Genomic DNA, 21,440 nt, shown 5'->3' with positions numbered 1-21,440 from the left:
ACATTCGGCCCCGCCCCTCAGGGGTCAGCCCCATCATTTGTACAATTTTTAATCCCCACCCCATAGTGATGCTACCAGGCAAATATGAGCGATAGCCATTGCTTGGTTTCAGAGAAGAAGTCGTTTATATCAATAACGCCAATTTGACCCCTTTTGGCCCCGCCCCAGAGACCCCCAGGGGGTCAGCCACATCATTTGTACAATTTTGAGTCCCCTACCCATAGGGATGCTTCTGACCAAATTTGTGCAAATTCCGATCAGCGGTTATGAAGAAGAAGTCAAATAAGTCAATTGTTGATGGACGGACGACAGACGGACGACGGACGCCACGGTATGGCATAAGCTCACCTTGGTCCTTCTTAAGGAAATGACTTGGTGACACTTTGTATCATACACACCAACAATACTGAATATCACGGGGGCAATATCCAAGGCCTTATTAAAGGAACAAGGCAAACTAACAGGCAGGTAAACAATATAACAAATCAACTTTGTCAATAGTTGTACTATAGATGTTAAGATTGCATTGATCAAGTATAATATAAAGAAACTCTAGACTACAAAAGTTATATTACAATACAATGTTCATAGTACATGTTGGCATTTTTTTCAATATGGCTTGTCAAGCTAGGGAGAAGGTCAAAACCTCACAAGTAAACAAAAATATTCAACAACAACAACATCTTATTTCATTTGAAAGGATTTCTTTTCTCCTTTTTTAACAGTAAAATTATCGAAATAAAAAACAGTATTAGATATGTTAACATCAACAGACTCCACATTTAAGATTGCTCAGTGAGAATTTTTCCTCACAAAGATTACTAAGGCATTAGGGAGACAAAACTTTGTTCTATAACATTTAGTATCTTACATTATACTACTCATAAGTAAGTTGTGTTCACAGCATGAAACTGAAATTATATCGTGGATAAAATATAGCACTAGCAGTTCATGCCTATCAAATATGGTCAAAATACCTTATACAAATAAATTAAAGCAGTAACCTTCATATAAGCATCAGCAGAAATTGTTTAAGACAATGTAATTAAGTTAACTCCATGCTAAATATAAATGAGAGTAACTATCTCTTCCTGCAAATATTTACAAACCAGGCTCGGAGTGAACCTGACTCAGAGTGAACCTGACACGGAGTGAACCTGGCTCGGAGTGAACCTGACTCAGAGTGAACCTGACACGGAGTGAACCTGACACGGAGTGAACCTGACTCGGAGTGAACCTGACTCAGAGTGAACCTAACACGGAGTGAACCTGACTCGGAGTGAACCTGACTCGGAGTGAACCTGACACGGAGTGAACCTGACTCGGAGTGAACCTGGCTCGGAGTGAACCTGACTCGGAGTGAACCTGACTCGGAGTGAACCTCCACTCGAGATACAGATTTAGTGTTGACATGTCACATTCAAACCAAGTTTGATCATAGGTATCTACTCTACTATTTCCTTGGTCTTTTCTAAATGACAGTGTGAAGATAAATATTTTCAATCATCCAGAACAGATTTTTACCTACAACTCTATTCCATTACATACTGTAATGAAAAAAATAAAGATTGCCACTTGTATTAAACCTAACAGCCATGAAAAAGACTTTAGATTATAGCTATGCACAATCTGCTGTATTGAGACCCGACAAAGTGGGTTTCTTGCATTATCACAGCTGATCAGCTTCCCCACTTTATACCCTGGATAGTGGACAGTTGTGATGCTGAATGTGGATATGCAGGTTACATTCCAGATGATGACACTGATTCTGTCAGTACCGAGTTACCAGCTAACCATCACTGACAGTAGGAAGGAGAAAGCAACACCTGTTGTAATTCCTGTCACCAAACAGAAAGCCATGATCATCCCTGCCTTGCCAGCCACCTCAGGCTCCACTAACCTACAATAAAAATCAGTCTGTAGGTCTAGGTACATATTACTTCTGTTCTTCCTTCTAATTGTATGCACTAGTAAGAAACTATTTTCTGTGGCTACATCATGGTCCGGTGTATTTGGTGAAGTTAATCATGGTCTGAAGTACATCATTTCATTATTTTGATTGTAAAGTAAAATTAAGTAATTTTACTAGGTTTATTCTGGAAAATGAGTCTGAGAGTTATACATTTGTGTGGTGTCTGAGCTATACCCTAAAATATAGTGTGTGCATGCCTACTTACTTGGGGCCATACATCATGACAAGGCTGCTGTAGTAACCGCTGGTGAAGGCCAGAATGATTCCACCAAATATAGCCGCATAGTCACTCTCTATCAGGACAGCTAATGTACGCCCTGTACCTGGTTGGAAGTTACAGAACAGGAAATATGGGATGAGCAGGCCGCGGAGCAGGATTGGCACCCATATATACTTTGGACCTGGCTGTAATGCAAGACATCAGTTATTCTTCACATACAAAAATCAATACACATTATTTCCTATTGTCTTTTGAATTATAATCAAGGAACCGCAAAGCATAGCACTTTACCTGACGCTGAGTTTATATTGAGTGGAATGGTTTTGAAGCTGTAGCACAGAAAGGAAAGTAAACAGTAATTTTGTGCTTTTGACTATGTTTCCATGGTAACAGAAATAGTAAAATATGAAATGTCATCAATAGTAAAAGGAACAACTAGAGTATTAACCCAATATATACATTTGTGGAGTTGAGTGGAACAGTTTTGAAGTTTAACCCTAACAAGAGGCCCATGGGCCTTAACGGTCACCTGAGATTTGAAATATTTCAGTTTATTTAATTGACCCTTTTTGCTTTTGCCCCCCCCCCCCACCTATCAGCCCCTAGGGTCAGTCAGGGCCAACATATGCATATTATCAAACTTTCATTCCATGCTGAAAATGTTAACCAGAATGAATTCCAATAGAAATCAAAACAAATCAGTCAAAAATGTGATTTCCATATATAAACTATAGTAAAATTTACCCCCTCCCCAGGGGCAAACTTGTGACCCCCGGGTCATGAAATTTAAAATTTCAATAAAGCACCATAAGACCCTTCAAACTATAAAGAGCATTTGATTCCACCTTATTTCAGTCTTGAGAAGAAGATTTTTGAAATTTCAGTCAATTTGACCCGTTTTAGCCCCCGTCCATCAGCCCCTGGGGGTCAGTCAGGGCCAACATGTGCATGCCATCAAACTGTCATCCCATGCTGACAATGTTTACAAAATTAGAATGAATTCCAATAGAAATAAAACAAATAAAAGTCAAAAATGTTATTTCCCTATATAAACTATAGTAAAGTTTAGCCCCGCCCCAGGGGCAAACTTGAGACCCCAGGGTCATGAAATTCACAATTTTGGTAAAGAACCTTCAAACCGAGCCATCTATGAAGTGTATTTGATTCTATGATATCTGAGAGTAGAGAAGAAGATTTGTGAAATTTCAGTCAATTTGGCCCTTTTTAGCCCCGCCCATCAGCCCCTGGGGGTCAGTCAGGGCCAACATGTGCATGCCATCAAACTGTCATCCCATGCTGACAATGTTTACAAAAATTAGAATGAATTCCAATAGAAATAAAATAAATTAAAGTCAAAAATGTGATTTCCCTATATAAACTATAGTAAAGTTTAGCCCCTCCCCAGGGGCAAATGTGAAACCCCTGGGTCATGAAATTTACAATTTTGGTAAAGCACCTTAAGACCCTTCCATCTATGAAGAGTGTTTGATTCCAGCGTATCTAAGAGTAGAGAAGAAGATTTTTGAAATTTCAGTCAATTTGGCCCTTTTTAGCCCCGCCCATCAGCCCCTGGGGGTCAGTCATGGCCAACATGTGCATGCCATCAAAGTGTCATCCCATGCTGACAATGTTTACAAAATTAGAATGAATTCCAATAGAAATAAAATAAATTAAAGTCAAAAATGTGATTTCCCTATATAAACTATAGTAAAGTATAGCCCCTCCCCAGAGGCAAACGTGAAACCCCTGGGTCATGAAATTTACAATTTTGGTAAAGCACCTTAAGGCCCTTCCATCTATGAAGAGTGTTTGATTCCAGCATATCTGAGAGTAGAGAAGAAGATTTTTGAAGTTTTAGTCAATTTGACCCTTTTTGGCCCCGCCCCTCAGGCCCCTGGGGGGTGGGGACCATATAATTTACAATTTTGGTTGACCTTTAGCCATAGAAGCTTCCTGCTAAATTTCATAGAATTTGGTTTGTGGGTTTTGGAGAAGAAGTCGAAAATGTAAATTGTTTACGGACGCACGACGGACGACGCACGACGACGGACAAAAGGGGATTAGAATAGGTCACTTGAGACTTTGTCTCAGGTGACCTAAAAATTCATTAGGACAGACGGACAGAATCCAATCTAATATCCCTCACAAACGCATTTCTTTGGGGATAATGAAACAGAAGGTCTAGAGGGCCTGCATTGTGCATCGAAATCTACTCAGGCGTTCAGGACCAGTAGGGATTTAAAGGACTACCAGTTACCATTTATACAAACTCCATTCATAAATTAATAGCAATTTAAAATTTGGTTAAAATCAGTTAAGTAGTTTAAGACATGTAGCAGTTTAAAGAAAACGAACGGCCGTAGCACGGTGCTGCCACCATGGCATAAACTCACTAGATTTTGGCCAAGATGAGCTAAAAGGCAATGCTAGGGCACTAACCTAATATATAGAAAATTTTGTTGAGTTGAGTAAAAAGGTTTCCCTGTTGTAGCCTGGAAAGGAAAGTAAACACTAATTTTGTGTTTGTTTTTTTTCTATGTTTCCAACTTTCCATGGTAACAGAAATCAAAGTGCCAAGGCCACTCATAAACCTGTACTATGTCTGAGGAATCAAAATAAAGGAGAAAAGCAAGTAGTGTATCAATATAAAATGTCAGGAAATAAGAAGACATTTCTTTAAGTGCTTTCTAGATGTTTTATTGATGACTATCCCGTGTCATTTTAAGGAATTTTATTTACTTTAACAAAAGGCCCATGGACCTTAACAGTCACCTGAGACTTAAACATATAACTATCTTCTGCATTTACAATGTAATTCTAAACAGTTCATAAATAAAAACATGTGGTAGTATTACTAGTGGTAGTATATTTTCGCCCTCATGATTAAAAAATTTTTGAATCATTTCCATCAAAATGTGATTTCCCAGCATAAAATAAAGTAAAGTTTATCACCTCTTCAGGGAGAAACATGAAACCTATGGGCCATGAAATTAAATCAAGTTAAGACCTTTCCATCCATGAAGAGTATTTGACCCAAAACATGGGATTTACATCAAGAAAATGATCCAAGATATGTTATCAATCTGAAGGTCACATTCATATGCTAAACCTGTTTTCTCTTCACTTCCGTTCTTTAACCGGTCATTTGATTACTGTGACCTTGAACTTTGTGGGTCAAGGTCAACTATTTACATAACTTCCCTCAGGTGACCCAAAAAGGCTGTGATTGCGTTAATGTTTTGTTGAAAGATGCCAGAATTGTTTTTTTTTAAAGATCACTTTAATTGCCATACTATGATTAATCTTGTGATGTACATCATGTTTAAGAAATAATTAACGATGATTCGTGTATTGTTGCAGGATATACAACGAGGACGAGGATATTTTGCAATTAAATTAATAACGAAGGCCGCAGGCCTGAGTTATTAATTGAAATTGCAAAATATCCAAGTTCGAGTTGTATATCCTGCAACAATACACGAGTCAAAGTTGATTATTTCTATTCTACCATGTACTGTTTAGTTCTGAGATCGACCTCTTTCTAATAGAAAAACAGCAAGGAAACCCAGAGAAAACCTTGTAATTTATTTCTTGAGTATTGCATTATTTGTTGATGAAATATACAATACAGTACTACGATCAAAAGCATCAATCATATGGCATTGATTTTGAAAATTAAAAAAAAAGGATAAAAAAAGAAGAAAAAAAAAGAGAAAAAAAAGGGGGGGGGGGGGGGGGGGGGTCTCCGTAGGATTCGAACTCGCGTCGTGATAAAAATATATTGAAAGACTAACCCATTAGCCCACTCGGCTATAGTAACCTTTTATAAAATGTGTGAATATTAGATATATAAAATTGTAACAGCCGTGACTCACGACCGTGTATTATTGGCACGAGCGTGGGTTATTGGAAAATAATACATGGTTTTAAACCAATCAAAACTGGCGTTACATAGCAAACATGGTAGAATTCTTGATAAACCACATGATTACTGTGAATTACTGTCCCAGATTATTTTGGTTCTTTAGTTTTAAATTGTACTCAATTTACTTTGTTTTTTTTCTCATAAATTGATTGAACTTTGAAGGAATTTGTCTCTGATACCAATGAATGGGCCTACCTTATCTGTTCCGATGATTTGTTGAATCGCACGTTCATTTTATATATATTGTACAAGCATATCATTATCGACTGATTTAAACAATGCAACCGCTTTATTGCTATCAAAATTTCGATTGCAGAAACAAGCTAACATGAGGTTTTGTCCCCATCACTTCACGCATGAACTTGAGAAGAAGTTGCTTGAATGGAAAAGTTGACGCCGGACAGACGGCCGGATGACGGACGCCGCGCCACGGCATAAAAATACCGAAAATGGAAGGTCTGCAATAGCAAAAGGCACAACTAGGGCACTAGTCTGATAGATACAGAAATTTTCAAGGAGCTGCGTTGAATAATTATGAAGTTAACGCCCGGAAAAGAATCTCGGACTGACACACGGACGCACGGAGCCCAATTTAATATCCCCCGCAAACGTGTTTCGTGGGGATAATCAGAAGTATTGTGTATGAGTTACCTCTTCTCGCACAAACCAGGTACCAAGTGTAATAATTTGCACAGAAAATAGTTCCAAATACTCGGGGATAAAGCAGGTCATTGTGTAAGATTTTAACTGTTTTTCTATAATTTGTTTATCTTAAACAGATGCCTTCAAACATATAAAAGCATGAATCATATAACTAAATCACAAACAAATACTGCGTGGAAGGAGATTGATTGTCTAGTGTATTTTTACTTTTGGGTAGAATTTTCGGGCCCATCCTGAACTCATCTGGATTTCTCATCGAAAAAAGCAACATTTTGATTGCCCCAAGGGTTCTGAATGAATTTGTTCTCCCGAAATTTGGCAATGATCACTATAGGTGGCTGTTCCACAGCACTTAGTACTTAAAAGCAAATTTGATCCACCAAGCTGACCTCCATTGAACATGCTTCCCCTCATCAGCCCCACCCAACCCTCCACTCCCTGGGGAATAAGAGCCTCCATTTATACAAAACTGAGTCTTCTTTACCTAATAATGATCATGACAAAATTTCATCAAAATACAACAAGCCATTTAAAAGAATGATTTAAAAGGATTGACATGTATTGTCCCTTCTGTACCTGCCCCTCAGCTCCCAGGGGAACCAGATCCTCTATTGATACAACACTTTCTTCCAGCAACAATGCTTCAGACCAAATGTCATCAGAATCCTTTTAGCCTTATAGAAAGTAGAAGTAGTACTAAATAGTTCCTCTATTGCTCAATCATGCTCCAGACTAAATTTCATCAAAATCCAATCAGCTGTTCAAAACTAGTAGCCATTTAAATGAAATGTTGACAGAGACCAGACACTGAGCCATGGTATAAGCTTTCAGATCTTAGGATCAAGTGAGCTATTTATTCATCAGTTCCATTGAGTAACCAAGTCTCAAACAACATGGATAAGTGTGAACATGCATGTGGAGTGTTGTCTCAATAAAGGATGGGTATGGTCCTAATTCTGGACAAAGTTAAGGCCTTGAAAACTGTTTATGTAATTGAAACAACCATATTTATCACTGTACAGGATATGGGTAAAAACCTCATTAACTTACCACTTTAATAAACTCAGATGTCAGATTTCCAAGAACAGCAAACAAGTTGAAACTCAGAAAGCAGAAAATTCCCACAAACATGCCATCTGTAACACAAAAAGGAATTTACAAAATTATAGAAGAACGTTGTCACCGGGTAACAATGTTTGTAGAACCTGGTGTCTGTCACCGGTAACGATGTTTGTAGAACCTGGTGTCTGTCACCAGTAACAATGTTTGTAGAACCTGTTGTCTGTCACCGGTAACAATGTTTGTAGAACCTGGTGTCTGTCACCGATAACAATGTTTGTAGAACCTGTTGTCTGTCACCGGTAACAATGTTTGTAGAACCTGGTGTCTGTCACCGGTAACAATGTTTGTAGAACCTGTTGTCTGTCACCAGGTAACAATGTTTGTAGAACCTGGTGTCTGTCACCGGTAACAATGTTTGTAGAACCTGTTGTCTGTCACCGGTAACAATGTTTGTAGAACCTGTTGTCTGTCACCGGTAACAATGTTTGTAGAACCTGTTGTCTGTCACCGGTAACAATGTTTGTAGAACCTGTTGTCGGTCACCGGTAACAATGTTTGTAGAACCTGTTGTTTGTCACCGGTAACAATGTTTGTAGAACCTGGTGTCTGTCACCGGTAACAATGTTTGTAGAACCTGTTGTCGGTCACCGGTAACAATGTTTGTAGAACCTGTTGTCTGTCACCAGTAACAATGTTTGTAGAACCTGTTGTCTGTCACCGGTAACAATGTTTGTAGAACCTGGTGTCTGTCACCAGTAACAATGTTTGTAGAACCTGTTGTCTGTCACCGGTAACAATGTTTGTAGAACCTGTTGTCGGTCACCGGTAACAATGTTTGTAGAACCTGTTGTCTGTCACCGGTAACAATGTTTGTAGAACCTGTTGTTTGTCACCGGTAACAATGTTTGTAGAACCTGGTGTCTGTCACCGGTAACAATGTTTGTAGAACCTGGTGTCTGTCACCGGTAACAATGTTTGTAGAACCTGTTGTCTGTCACCGGTAACAATGTTTGTAGAACCTGTTGTCTGTCACCGGTAACAATGTTTGTAGAACCTGGTGTCTGTCACCGGTAACAATGTTTGTAGAACCTGGTGTCTGTCACCGGTAACAATGTTTGTAGAACCTGGTGTCTGTCACCGGTAACAATGTTTGTAGAACCTGGTGTCTGTCACCGGTAACAATGTTTGTAGAACCTGTTGTCTGTCACCGGTAACAATGTTTGTAGAACCTGTTGTCTGTCACCGGTAACAATGTTTGTAGAACCTGGTGTCTGTCACCGGTAACAATGTTTGTAGAACCTGGTGTCTGTCACCGGTAACAATGTTTGTAGAACCTGGTGTCTGTCACCGATAACAATGTTTGTAGAACCTGTTGTCTGTCACCGGTAACAATGTTTGTAGAACCTGGTGTCTGTCACCGGTAACGATGTTTGTAGAACCTGGTGTCTGTCACCGGTAACAATGTTTGTAGAACCTGTTGTCTGTCACCGGTAACAATGTTTGTAGAACCTGGTGTCTGTCACCGGTAACAATGTTTGTAGAACCTGTTGTCTGTCACCGGTAACAATGTTTGTAGAACCTGTTGTCTGTCACCGGTAACAATGTTTGTAGAACCTGGTGTCTGTCACCGGTAACAATGTTTGTAGAACCTGGTGTCTGTCACCGGTAACAATGTTTGTAGAACCTGTTGTCGGTCACCGGTAACAATGTTTGTAGAACCTGGTGTCTGTCACCAGTAACAATGTTTGTAGAACCTGTTGTCGGTCACCGGTAACAATGTTTGTAGAACCTGGTGTCTGTCACCAGTAACAATGTTTGTAGAACCTGGTGTCTGTCACCGGTAACAATGTTTGTAGAACCTGTTGTCTGTCACCAGTAACAATGTTTGTAGAACCTGGTGTCTGTCACCAGTAACGATGTTTGTAGAACCTGTTGTCGGTCACCGGTAACAATGTTTGTAGAACCTGTTGTCTGTCACCGGTAACAATGTTTGTAGAACCTGTTGTCTGTCACCGGTAACAATGTTTGTAGAACCTGTTGTCTGTCACCGGTAACAATGTTTGTAGAACCTGTTGTCTGTCACCGGTAACAATGTTTGTAGAACCTGTTGTTTGTCACCGGTAACAATGTTTGTAGAACCTGTTGTCTGTCACCGGTAACAATGTTTGTAGAACCTGGTGTCTGTCACCGGTAACAATGTTTGTAGAACCTGTTGTCTGTCACCGGTAACAATGTTTGTAGAACCTGGTGTCTGTCACCGGTAACAATGTTTGTAGAACCTGTTGTCTGTCACCGGTAACAATGTTTGTAGAACCTGTTGTTTGTCACCGGTAACAATGTTTGTAGAACCTGTTGTCGGTCACCGGTAACAATGTTTGTAGAACCTGGTGTCTGTCACCGGTAACAATGTTTGTAGAACCTGTTGTCTGTCACCGGTAACAATGTTTGTAGAACCTGTTGTCTGTCACCGGTAACAATGTTTGTAGAACCTGTTGTCGGTCACCGGTAACAATGTTTGTAGAACCTGTTGTCTGTCACCGGTAACAATGTTTGTAGAACCTGTTGTTTGTCACCGGTAACAATGTTTGTAGAACCTGTTGTCTGTCACCGGTAACAATGTTTGTAGAACCTGGTGTCAAAACTGTAACAGTTTAGTGTTTCATATTTTCTATATAGATGCAGGAAATGAATGTCACAATTTTCATGTATTTCCATACAAAATTCAGCCCCAGAAAAACCTTAACACTGGTGACCATTAATGGTTTCCTGGTCATGTGTCAATCGTCACTTTAAGATCAATAGTTCCGCTACAAATTCTTGAGGTATTGAGCTTAGAAACCTACCTATCATACATTGTACAGTTGGTACGTACCACTGAGAGGGAAGTCTATCCTCCGGATATTACTCCACACACCTGGGAAGATTGCTAACGTCACAAAAAACACAAACCAGACACAAATGGCCTGGACCTTGATCTGGAAAAACCAAAATGTGAAATGAAACAACAGGTGATATATATAGCCATTTAGATACCAGGATACAACATATATATATACTGCTCTTCAAAGACCATAAACATTAATGAGACACGTCTATTGATGAGGCGATACACCCCCCCATACATCAATGAGACACACCCATTAATGAGGCGATACACCCCCCATACATCAATGAGACACACCCATTAATGAGGCGATACACCCCCATACATCAATGAGACACACCCATTAATGAGGCGATACACCCCCCCATACATCAATGAGACACACCCATTGATGAGGCGATACACCCCCCATACATCAATGAGACACACCCATTAATGAGGCGATACACCCCCCATACATCAATGAGACATGCCTATTGATGAGGCGATACACCCCCATACATCAATGAGACACACCCATTAATGAGGCGATACACCCCCATACATCAATGAGACCTGCCTATTGATGTGGCAACACCCCTCCATAAACCTATGAGACACACCCATTAATGAGGCGATACACCCCCATAAACTTATTAGACACTCCCATTAATGAGGCGATACCCCCCCATAAACCTATGAGACACACCCATTAATGAGGCGATACACCCCCATAAACCTATGAGACACACCCATTAATGAGGTGATACCCCCCCCATAAACCTATGAGACACACCCATTAATGAGGCGATACACCCCCATAAACCTATGAGACACACCCATTAATGAGGCGATACACCCCTCATACATTAATGAGACACACCCATTAATGAGGCGATACACCCCCCATACATCAATGAGACACACCCATTAATGAAGTGATACCCCCCCATAAACCTATGAGACACACCCATTAATGAGGCGATACACCCCCATAAACCTATGAGACACACCCATTAATGAGGCGATACACCCCTCATACATTAATGAGACACACCCATTAATGAGGCGATACACCCCCCATACATCAATGAGACACACCCATTAATGAGGTGATACCCCCCCATAAACCTATGAGACACACCCATTAATGAGGCGATACACCCCCATAAACCTATGAGACACACCCATTAATGAGGCGATACACCCCCCATACATCAATGAGACATGCCTATTGATGAGGCGATACACCCCCCATACATCAATGAGACACACCCATTAATGAGGCGATACTCCCCATACATCAATGAGACACACCCATTAATGAGGCGATACACCCCCCATACATCAATGAGACACACCCATTAATGAGGCGATACACCCCCATACATCAATGAGACACACCCATTAATGAGGCGATACCCCCCATACATCAATGAGACACACCCATTAATGAGGCGATACACCCCCCATAAACCTATGAGACACACCCATTAATGAGGCGATACACCCCCATACATCACTGAGACATGCCTATTGATGAGGCGATACACCCCCCATACATCAATGAGACACACCCATTAATGAGGCGATACACCCCCATACATCAATGAGACACACCCATTAATGAGGCGATACACCCCCCATACATCAATGAGACATGCCTATTGATGAGGCGATACACCCCCCATACATCAATGAGACACACCCATTAATGAGGCGATACACCCCCATAAATCAATGAGACACACCCATTAATGAGGCGATACACCCCCCATACATCAATGAGACACACCCATTAATGAGGCGATACACCCCCATACATCAATGAGACACACCCATTAATGAGGCGATACACCCCCCCCCCCCCTACATCAATGAGACACACCCATTAATGAGGCGATACACCCCCCATACATCAATGAGACATGCCTATTGATGAGGCGATACACCCCCCCCCCATAAACCTATGAGACACACCCTTTAATGAGGCGATACACCCCCCATAAACCTATGAGACACACCCATTAATGAGGCGATACCCCCCCCATAAACCTATGAGACACACCCATTAATGAGGCGATACACCCCCCATACATCAATGAGACACACCCATTAATGAGGCGATACACCCTCCATACATCAATGAGACACACCCATTAATGAGGCGATACACACCCCATACATCAATGAGACACACCCATTAATGAGGCAATACCCCCCCCCATAAACCTATGAGACACACCCATTAATGAGGCGATACACCCCCCATACATCAATGAGACACACCCATTAATGAGGCAATACACCCCCATACATCAATGAGACACACCCATTAATGAGGCGATACACCTCCCCCCCATACATCAATGAGACACACCCATTAATGAGGCGATACACCCCCCATACATCAATGAGACACACCCATTAATGAGGCGATACACCCCCCATAAACCTATGAGACACACCCATTAATGAGGCGATACCCCCCCCATAAACCTATGAGACACACCCATTAATGAGGCGATACACCCCCCATACATCAATGAGACACACCCATTAATGAGGCAATACACCCCCATACATCAATGAGACACACCCATTAATGAGGCGATACACCCCCCATACATCAATGAGACACACCCATTAATGAGGCAATACACCCCCATACATCAATGAGACACACCCATTAATGAGGCGATACACCCCTCCCCATACATCAATGAGACACACCCATTAATGAGGCGATACACCCCCCATACATCAATGAGACACACCCATTAATGAGGCGATACACCCCCATACATCAATGAGATATGCCCATTGCTGAGGTCATGTCCTACATTTTCCCCACAATGACTCCAAAGTTGATGCAGCCATTATTCCACATCAATGATTTTTCACAGTAATAATTGGTTCCACATCAATGATTTTTCACAGTAATAATGTGCTGAAATCAGTGCATTGCTGTAGAGACAGGAATATCTCCAAGGTTTTTTTATATGATTTAACAAGAAGAGTACAAGACTTTTCAGGCCCAAACAATTTGAATCGATCTTTTTCAAGTTGCCTAAAGCATTGGTAACAAAATTAATGGAAAACAGCATTATTCCTTACCTTGATGAAGACATCTTTAAACTGTCCCATCGTCTGACCAAAGGATGCAGAGTTTGGTGACTCAGTGTTAGACAACGCCATGTGCACCTTGCTTTCATAGTACTTAAAGAACTTCTGCAAACATGGAAACAGGTATGCTAGTAAAAAATGTATGTATGGAAAATGTACTGATCAACAGTTATCATTGGACAACATTATAAGTATATCTAGAGGTCTATTATTACTGGACAACATTACCAGTATCTAGAGGTCTATTATTACTGGACAACATAAGAGATCAATAAAGGCAGAGCTATGTATGTACAGTTATTACTGGACAACATTACCAGTATCTAGGGGTCAATTATTACTGGACAACATTATCAGTATCTAGGGGTCAGTTATTACTGGACAACATTACCAGTATCTAGGGGTCAGTTATTACTGGACAACATTACCAGTATCTAGGGGTCAGTTATTACTGGACAACATTATCAGTATCTAGGGGTCAATTATTAATGGACAACATTACCAGTATCTAGTGGTCAATTATCACTGGACAACATCATCAGTATCTAGGGGTCAATTATTACTGGACAACATTACCAGTATCTAGAGACCAATAAAGGCAGAGATATAACAGAAGCCAATTACAGTGTAGTAGCATTGTCACATTGCTTTTTGACATTGAAAGCTTGGATCTCTATAGAAACATGAGACATGTCTGACAGGATAGGGAGTACCATTAGGGTGAGGAGGCTGTCAATAGTGATGGGAATTGGTTGAATGGTCCTCATCAATTGTCAGTTTTGTCTATCCAATCGATGATTAATTAAAATCAATTAATTTTTAATTACCATTGTTTGGTTTTCATTCCTTTGTACTGTTTACTGCACTGTTACCATCATCTAGACGCTTCTATTTTATAAAATGATCAATTTTGACAAGTTTTTCTCACATGTTATACAATTAGGTAATACTCTTTCATTAATCATGAAGTCCAGTATTTCTGACAAAACTCCATTACAGATTTGGTCAAACAAGTGATATTTGAATTTGATATTCTTACACCTGTAGCTTTAATTATTACAAATATGTTCCCCAGGTTTTGATCCGAATAAATAAATATCAATCTGGGTCTATCACGAGGCCCTGATGAGTGGCCTAATCAGCTTACCATGTTTGGGAGGAGAAAGTAGGCATCAAGGGCAACGAGGAGTATCACTATGGCAACAACAAAGTAGTAGATGGCCTGCACCTTTGGGTCCGGTGCCCCTGGAAAGGAAATATTTTACATGTACAAATAGCTTTCTATGTCACATTTTGAAACTAAATTGGAAGCATGGACACCTACTAGGGAATATTGGTCCTTATCCTAAGGATCAGACGTCCTGGTCCTGTAACATCATTTATACAGAGGAAGGTGTAATATCAAGATTCCCATCATGGCAATCACTTTGAATGTAAATATAGAATGACACAATGAACTAGTGAAGAGTAGGTCTTTATCCAACTCTTATGCAGTTTTTGAAGACAGACAATTTACCAAATTCAGAATCAACATCTGTCACTCACCAGCAGAACACAGCAAGTTGATAACAGCAATAAACACTCCTGACAAATTCTGTAAAAAGAAAGGAAGAGTTTTACACATCAACCAGGACTACCTTGTCTTCAATGTTCACAAAAGTTTGTAATCCAAGTCATTTTGGATTTAATTGTACTTACATTTCCAAGTACAATGGCATTTGTGTACTTCATGGGTAGAATGGCTGCCAAACCAAATGCACTGTTCTGATAGACTCCTGTAGCCACTACAGATAAAACAGAATCATTAATACCACACAGGTCTATATATATACTAATCATACATACACAACGAGTGTAGGACAAAAGCCCCCCCGGACATTAGCCCCTAGGACAAAAGCCCCCCGGACGTTAGCCTGGTATACTTTATATAAATCTGTACTTTTGAAAAACAGAAACTGTATATACATGTACATGTATATTGTTGTTTTTATCTCTGAAATTTGGAGAATAATTGTGTGGAAAATGAAGGTCCTTGGTTCAATGTCAGAGTAGAATTATATGTCTGTGGTTAAACATCATGATCTATTTTTTCAAACTTTATATTATTAAGTAAGCTGAAAATTTCAGGAAAGTTCTCCATGATGAACATATTGTTACTGATTATACATAATTTCTGACCTCCTAATATACTGCAAATATGGATAATCAAAGAAATGCCTACAAAAGCAATAAACATTTTATCCCTATTTGCAATGTACATGTCTCAATTATAATATAATAAGTACCTAACCAAACATGTTGCTCTGTGTTGTAATAATTTCAATTTTAGGAATGATTAAGATCAAAGAAACAATGAAGCCATTAATGATATATTTCTTTCCAGGAGAATACAATATCAATGAAAAACCTACCAAACACCTGTGTAACAGCTCAAGTAGTTGTTGTTGTAACCGGTTGTTTACATTGCAGAAGCCACTGGTGACTGAAGTCACTTATACATATATGTAGCACTTGATTGAACTTAATGTTATATTGCTAAAAATATATATTGATTTTTTTTTAATCAATATAAAAAAAATAAACAAGAGGCCCAGAGATTAAGTATATTTGTCACTGGTATTGCTATGTCAATATATTATAGGCATTTTATATGGGTATGTCAACATTGCTTTTATTGAAATTCTAAAAATGTCAATTTAGCCAAATTTTTTTATGCCATAAAATGCATTAATCCATGAAATGAAACTGACTTTTGGCGCAACCCCATAGGGATGCTACCACACAAATGTGAGTGATTTCCATGGCTTAGTTTCAGAAAAGAAGTTGTTTAAACCAATTGACCCCTTTTGACCCCGCCCTCTGCACCCCAGGGGGTCAGTTCCCTCTTTTATAAAATTTTGAATCCTTACCCACAAGGATGCTATCAGTCAAATATGAGCTGTTTCAGAGAAGAAGTTGTTCATATCAATTTAGCTAAATTGACCCCTTTTGGCCCCACCCCTCAGGCCCCTGGTGGGGTCAACCCTAAAATTTGTACAATTTTGAATCCCCACCCCATGATCATGCTACCATACAAATGAGAGTGATATCAATTGCTTAGTTTCAGAGAAGAAGTTGTTTATATCAATTTAACCAAATTGACCCCTTTTGGCCCCAGCCCCTCAGCCCCAAGGGGGTTGGCCCCGTCATTTGTTTAATTTTGAATCCTTAACCCAAGGGAATGCTACCAGTCAAATATTAGAGATATCCATTGCTTAGTTTCAGAGAAAAAGTTGTTTATGTCAATTCTGCCAAAATGACCCCTTTTGGCCCCGCCTCTCAGCCCCAAGGGAGGTCACGATCGGCCCCACTATTTGTACAATTTTGAATCCCAACCCCAAAGGGATGCTCACAGTCAAATATGAGCAATATCTATTGCTGGGTTTCAGAGGAGAAGTTGTTCATATCAATTTAGCCAAATTAACCCCTCTTGGCCCCACCCCTCAGGCCCCCGTGGGGTCAGTCTCACCATTTGTACAATTTTGAATCCCCACCCAATAGTGATGCTACCAGGCAAATATGAGCAATATCCATTGCTCGGTTTCAGAGAAGTCGTTTATATCAATATAGCCCAATTGACCACATTTGGCCCCGCCCCTCAGGCCCCCAGGGGATCAGCACCATCATTTGTACAATTTTGAATCCCCACCCCATAGTGATGCTACCAGGCAAATATGAGCGATATCCAGTGCTTGGTTTCAGAGAAGAAGTCGTTAATATCAATATAGGTATATTGACCCATTTTGGCCCGCCCCTCAAGCCCCCAGGGAGTCAGCCCCACCATTTGTACAATTTTGAATCCTTACCCCATAGTGATACTACCAGGCAAATAGGAGCAATATCCTTTGCTTGGTTTCAGAGAAGAAGTCGTTTATATTAATAGAGCCAAATTGACCCCTTTTGGCCCCGCCCCTCAGACCCCTGGGGGGTCAGCCCCACCATTTGTACAATTTTGAGTCCACACCCCATAGGGATGCTTCTGACAAAATTTGGTCAAATTCTGATCAGTGGTTATGGAGAAGAAGTCAATTGTTGACGGAGGGACCGTCGGATGGCCGACGGACGAAACGGTATGGCATAAGCTCACCGGGGGGGGGGCTTTTGTCCATACCTCATACACACCTTCATCAGTATCTACTTAAGATTGATCTTTTCTCATCTTTCCCCTTTTCTCCTACTCTTTTGAAATAGCTGCTTGTTTACCGTTTGTTTTCCTGATCAGAATGAAAAGTAAAGAGGAAAAACTAGGGACCAAGGGAACCTACATGTGAAATATGAGATAAATCCCTACAGTACTTTTTGAGATCTGGTGGTAACAATCTTCAATTGACAAAATCCAAGATGGCTGCTATATCGTTCTCTGATCTGACAAGTTATGACATCAGGTGTCACACACTTACTGTTGAGGAAGACAGCTGTCAGCATTGTGATGTAGAAAAACTCCCTGGCCCCTGTAACATAAATGATATCAAAAATATACCCCTCTTAATAGCAAACACTTCACACCATGTATATATAGTTCTTTTGTCCAGATAAGAAGTGTTAAACTACTGTAAATATTCATCATTCATAATTTTAGTTGGCCTTTAGCCATATAAGCTCCCTGTCAAATTTCATTGAATTTGGTTCAGTGGTTTTGGAGAAGCTGAAAATGTAAATTGTTTACGTCGAAGAAATCGTTGGCAACGTTAACATTATAACCCTAACCCCAATGCCACCTCTAAAGTAAGCCTACAGCATATCTCCCATACATACAGCCTGTAGTTCCTCAGGAAAATCAGCATCTGCCATGTAACGTCTCCAATGCCATTTTTAATATATTTCTTTCTCTAAATTACTGAAATGTACACCTTGTTGTTAATCATTTGAATAGAATCACAGACCTATATATGTATCACAGACCTATATATGTATCACAGACCTATATATGTATCACAGACCTATATATGTATCACAGACCTATATATGTATCACAGACCTATATATGTATCACAGACCTATATATGAATCACAGACCTATATATGTATCACAGACCTATATATGTATCACAGACCTATATATGAATCACAGACCTATATATGTATCACAGACCTATATATGTCTCACGACCTCTATATATGTATCACAGGACCTATATATTGTATCACAGACCTATATATGTATCACAGGACCTAATATGTATCACAGACCTATATATGTATCACACAGGACCTAATATGAATCACAGACCTTATATATGTATCACAGACCTATCATGATCACAGACTATAATGTATCACAGACCGAGATATGTATCACAGATCCTATATATGTATCACAGACCTATATATGTATCACAGACCTATATATGTATCACAGACCTATATATGTATCACAGACCTATATATGTATCACAGACCTATATATGAATCACAGACCTATATATGAATCACAGACCTATATATGAATCACAGACCTATATATGAATCACAGACCTATATATGAATCACAGACCTATATATGAATCACAGACCTATATATGAATCACAGACCTATATATGTATCACAGACCTATATATGAATCACAGACCTATATATGAATCACAGACCTATATATGAATCACAGACCTATATATGTATCACAGACCTATATATGAATCACAGACCTATATATGAATCACAGACCTATATATGAATCACAGACCTATATATGAATCACAGACCTATATATGAATCACAGACCTATATATGTATCACAGACCTATATATGTATCACAGACCTATATATGTATCACAGACCTATATATGTATCACAGACCTATATATGTATCACAGACCTATATATGTATCACAGACCTATATATGTATCACAGACCTATATATGTATCACAGACCTATATATGAATCACAGACCTATATATGTAACACAGACCTATATATGAATCACAGACCTATATATGAATCACAGACCTATATATGTATCACAGACCTATATATGTATCACAGACCTATATATGTATCACAGACCTATATATGTATCACAGACCTATATATGTATCACAGACCTATATATGTATCACAGACCTATATATGAATCACAGACCTATATATGAATCACAGACCTATATATGTATCACAGACCTATATATGAATCACAGACCTATATATGAATCACAGACCTATATATGTATCACAGACCTATATATGAATCACAGACCTATATATGAATCACAGACCTATATATGAATCACAGACCTATATATGAATCACAGACCTATATATGAATCACAGACCTATATATGAATCACAGACCTATATGTATCACAGACCTATATATGTATCACAGACCTATATATGAATCACAGACCTATATATGAATCACAGACCTATATATGTATCACAGACCTATATATGTATCACAGACCTATATGTATCACAGACCTATATATGTATCACAGACCTATATATGAATCACAGACCTATATATGTATCACAGACCTATATATGAATCACAGACCTATATATGAATCACAGACCTATATATGTATCACAGACCTATATATGTATCACAGACCTATATATGTATCACAGACCTATATATGTATCACAGACCTATATATGAATCACAGACCTATATATGAATCACAGACCTATATATGAATCACAGACCTATATATGTATCACAGACCTATATATGAATCACAGACCTATATATGAATCACAGACCTATATATGTATCACAGACCTATATATGAATCACAGACCTATATATGTATCACAGACCTATATATGTATCACAGACCTATATATGAATCACAGACCTATATATGAATCACAGACCTATATATGTATCACAGACCTATATATGTATCACAGACCTATATATGAATCACAGACCTATATATGTATCACAGACCTATATATGTATCACAGACCTATATATGAATCACAGACCTATATATGAATCACAGACCTATATATGTATCACAGACCTATATATGAATCACAGACCTATATATGAATCACAGACCTATATATGAATCACAGACCTATATATGAATCACAGACCTATATATGAATCACAGACCTATATATGAATCACAGACCTATATATGTATCACAGACCTATATATGTATCACAGACCTATATATGAATCACAGACCTATATATGGAGATCTATATATGAAGATCTATTTCTGAATATGTTTACAACACCAGAAGCTGGAGAAAAATTGTAAACATCCGGTACTACCAGGCATAAGGACGAAAATCCGGCGCTGCGCGTATGAATATTCACTGTACAAAGTTTATCGTTGACCTCTAGCTGACTTGCACAATTTTACAAATCCATCCCAGTTTCCACTCTTTACAGAAAGAGAAAACAAACAAGAATTCCATGGAATTGGATGTGTTGCCTGCGCAGAAAGTCACAACTGTCCATCTTGTTGTTATAGCCGCCTCATGACCAGACCGCCTCATGACCAGACCCCCTGGTCACCAACAAGTCTCCAGGAACGTGCTTCCCATGCTGTCTGAGGGCACCCTACAGGATACCAGGGCTTGCTGCCACCAAATGTAACATGCACCTG

The 21,440-nt window shown here is 39.3% G+C and overlaps 1 protein-coding gene across 1 annotated transcript in view; it reads right to left on the bottom strand.

Annotated features, from left to right (window-relative positions):
* Positions 1 to 259: 259 nt before the first annotated feature.
* Positions 260 to 21,440, bottom strand: part of LOC117339838 (equilibrative nucleoside transporter 1-like) — a 62,783-nt gene continuing 41,602 nt past the window's right edge. The window contains exons 7-15 of the mRNA XM_033901544.1: positions 18,271 to 18,321; positions 15,530 to 15,615; positions 15,377 to 15,425; positions 14,979 to 15,076; positions 13,823 to 13,936; positions 10,715 to 10,817; positions 7,831 to 7,916; positions 2,178 to 2,377; positions 260 to 1,900 (exon numbers count right to left, since the gene is read on the bottom strand). Coding sequence (XP_033757435.1) covers positions 1,783 to 1,900; positions 2,178 to 2,377; positions 7,831 to 7,916; positions 10,715 to 10,817; positions 13,823 to 13,936; positions 14,979 to 15,076; positions 15,377 to 15,425; positions 15,530 to 15,615; positions 18,271 to 18,321 — 905 coding nt within the window. The 3' untranslated portion in view covers positions 260 to 1,782. The remainder of the gene's footprint in view (positions 1,901 to 2,177; positions 2,378 to 7,830; positions 7,917 to 10,714; positions 10,818 to 13,822; positions 13,937 to 14,978; positions 15,077 to 15,376; positions 15,426 to 15,529; positions 15,616 to 18,270; positions 18,322 to 21,440) is intronic.

The sequence above is a fragment of the Pecten maximus genome, chromosome 12 (genome assembly GCF_902652985.1).
Source record: "Pecten maximus chromosome 12, xPecMax1.1, whole genome shotgun sequence".
Lineage (NCBI taxonomy): Eukaryota > Metazoa > Mollusca > Bivalvia > Pectinida > Pectinidae > Pecten > Pecten maximus.
This window is presented reverse-complemented; position numbering and strand designations above follow the sequence as displayed.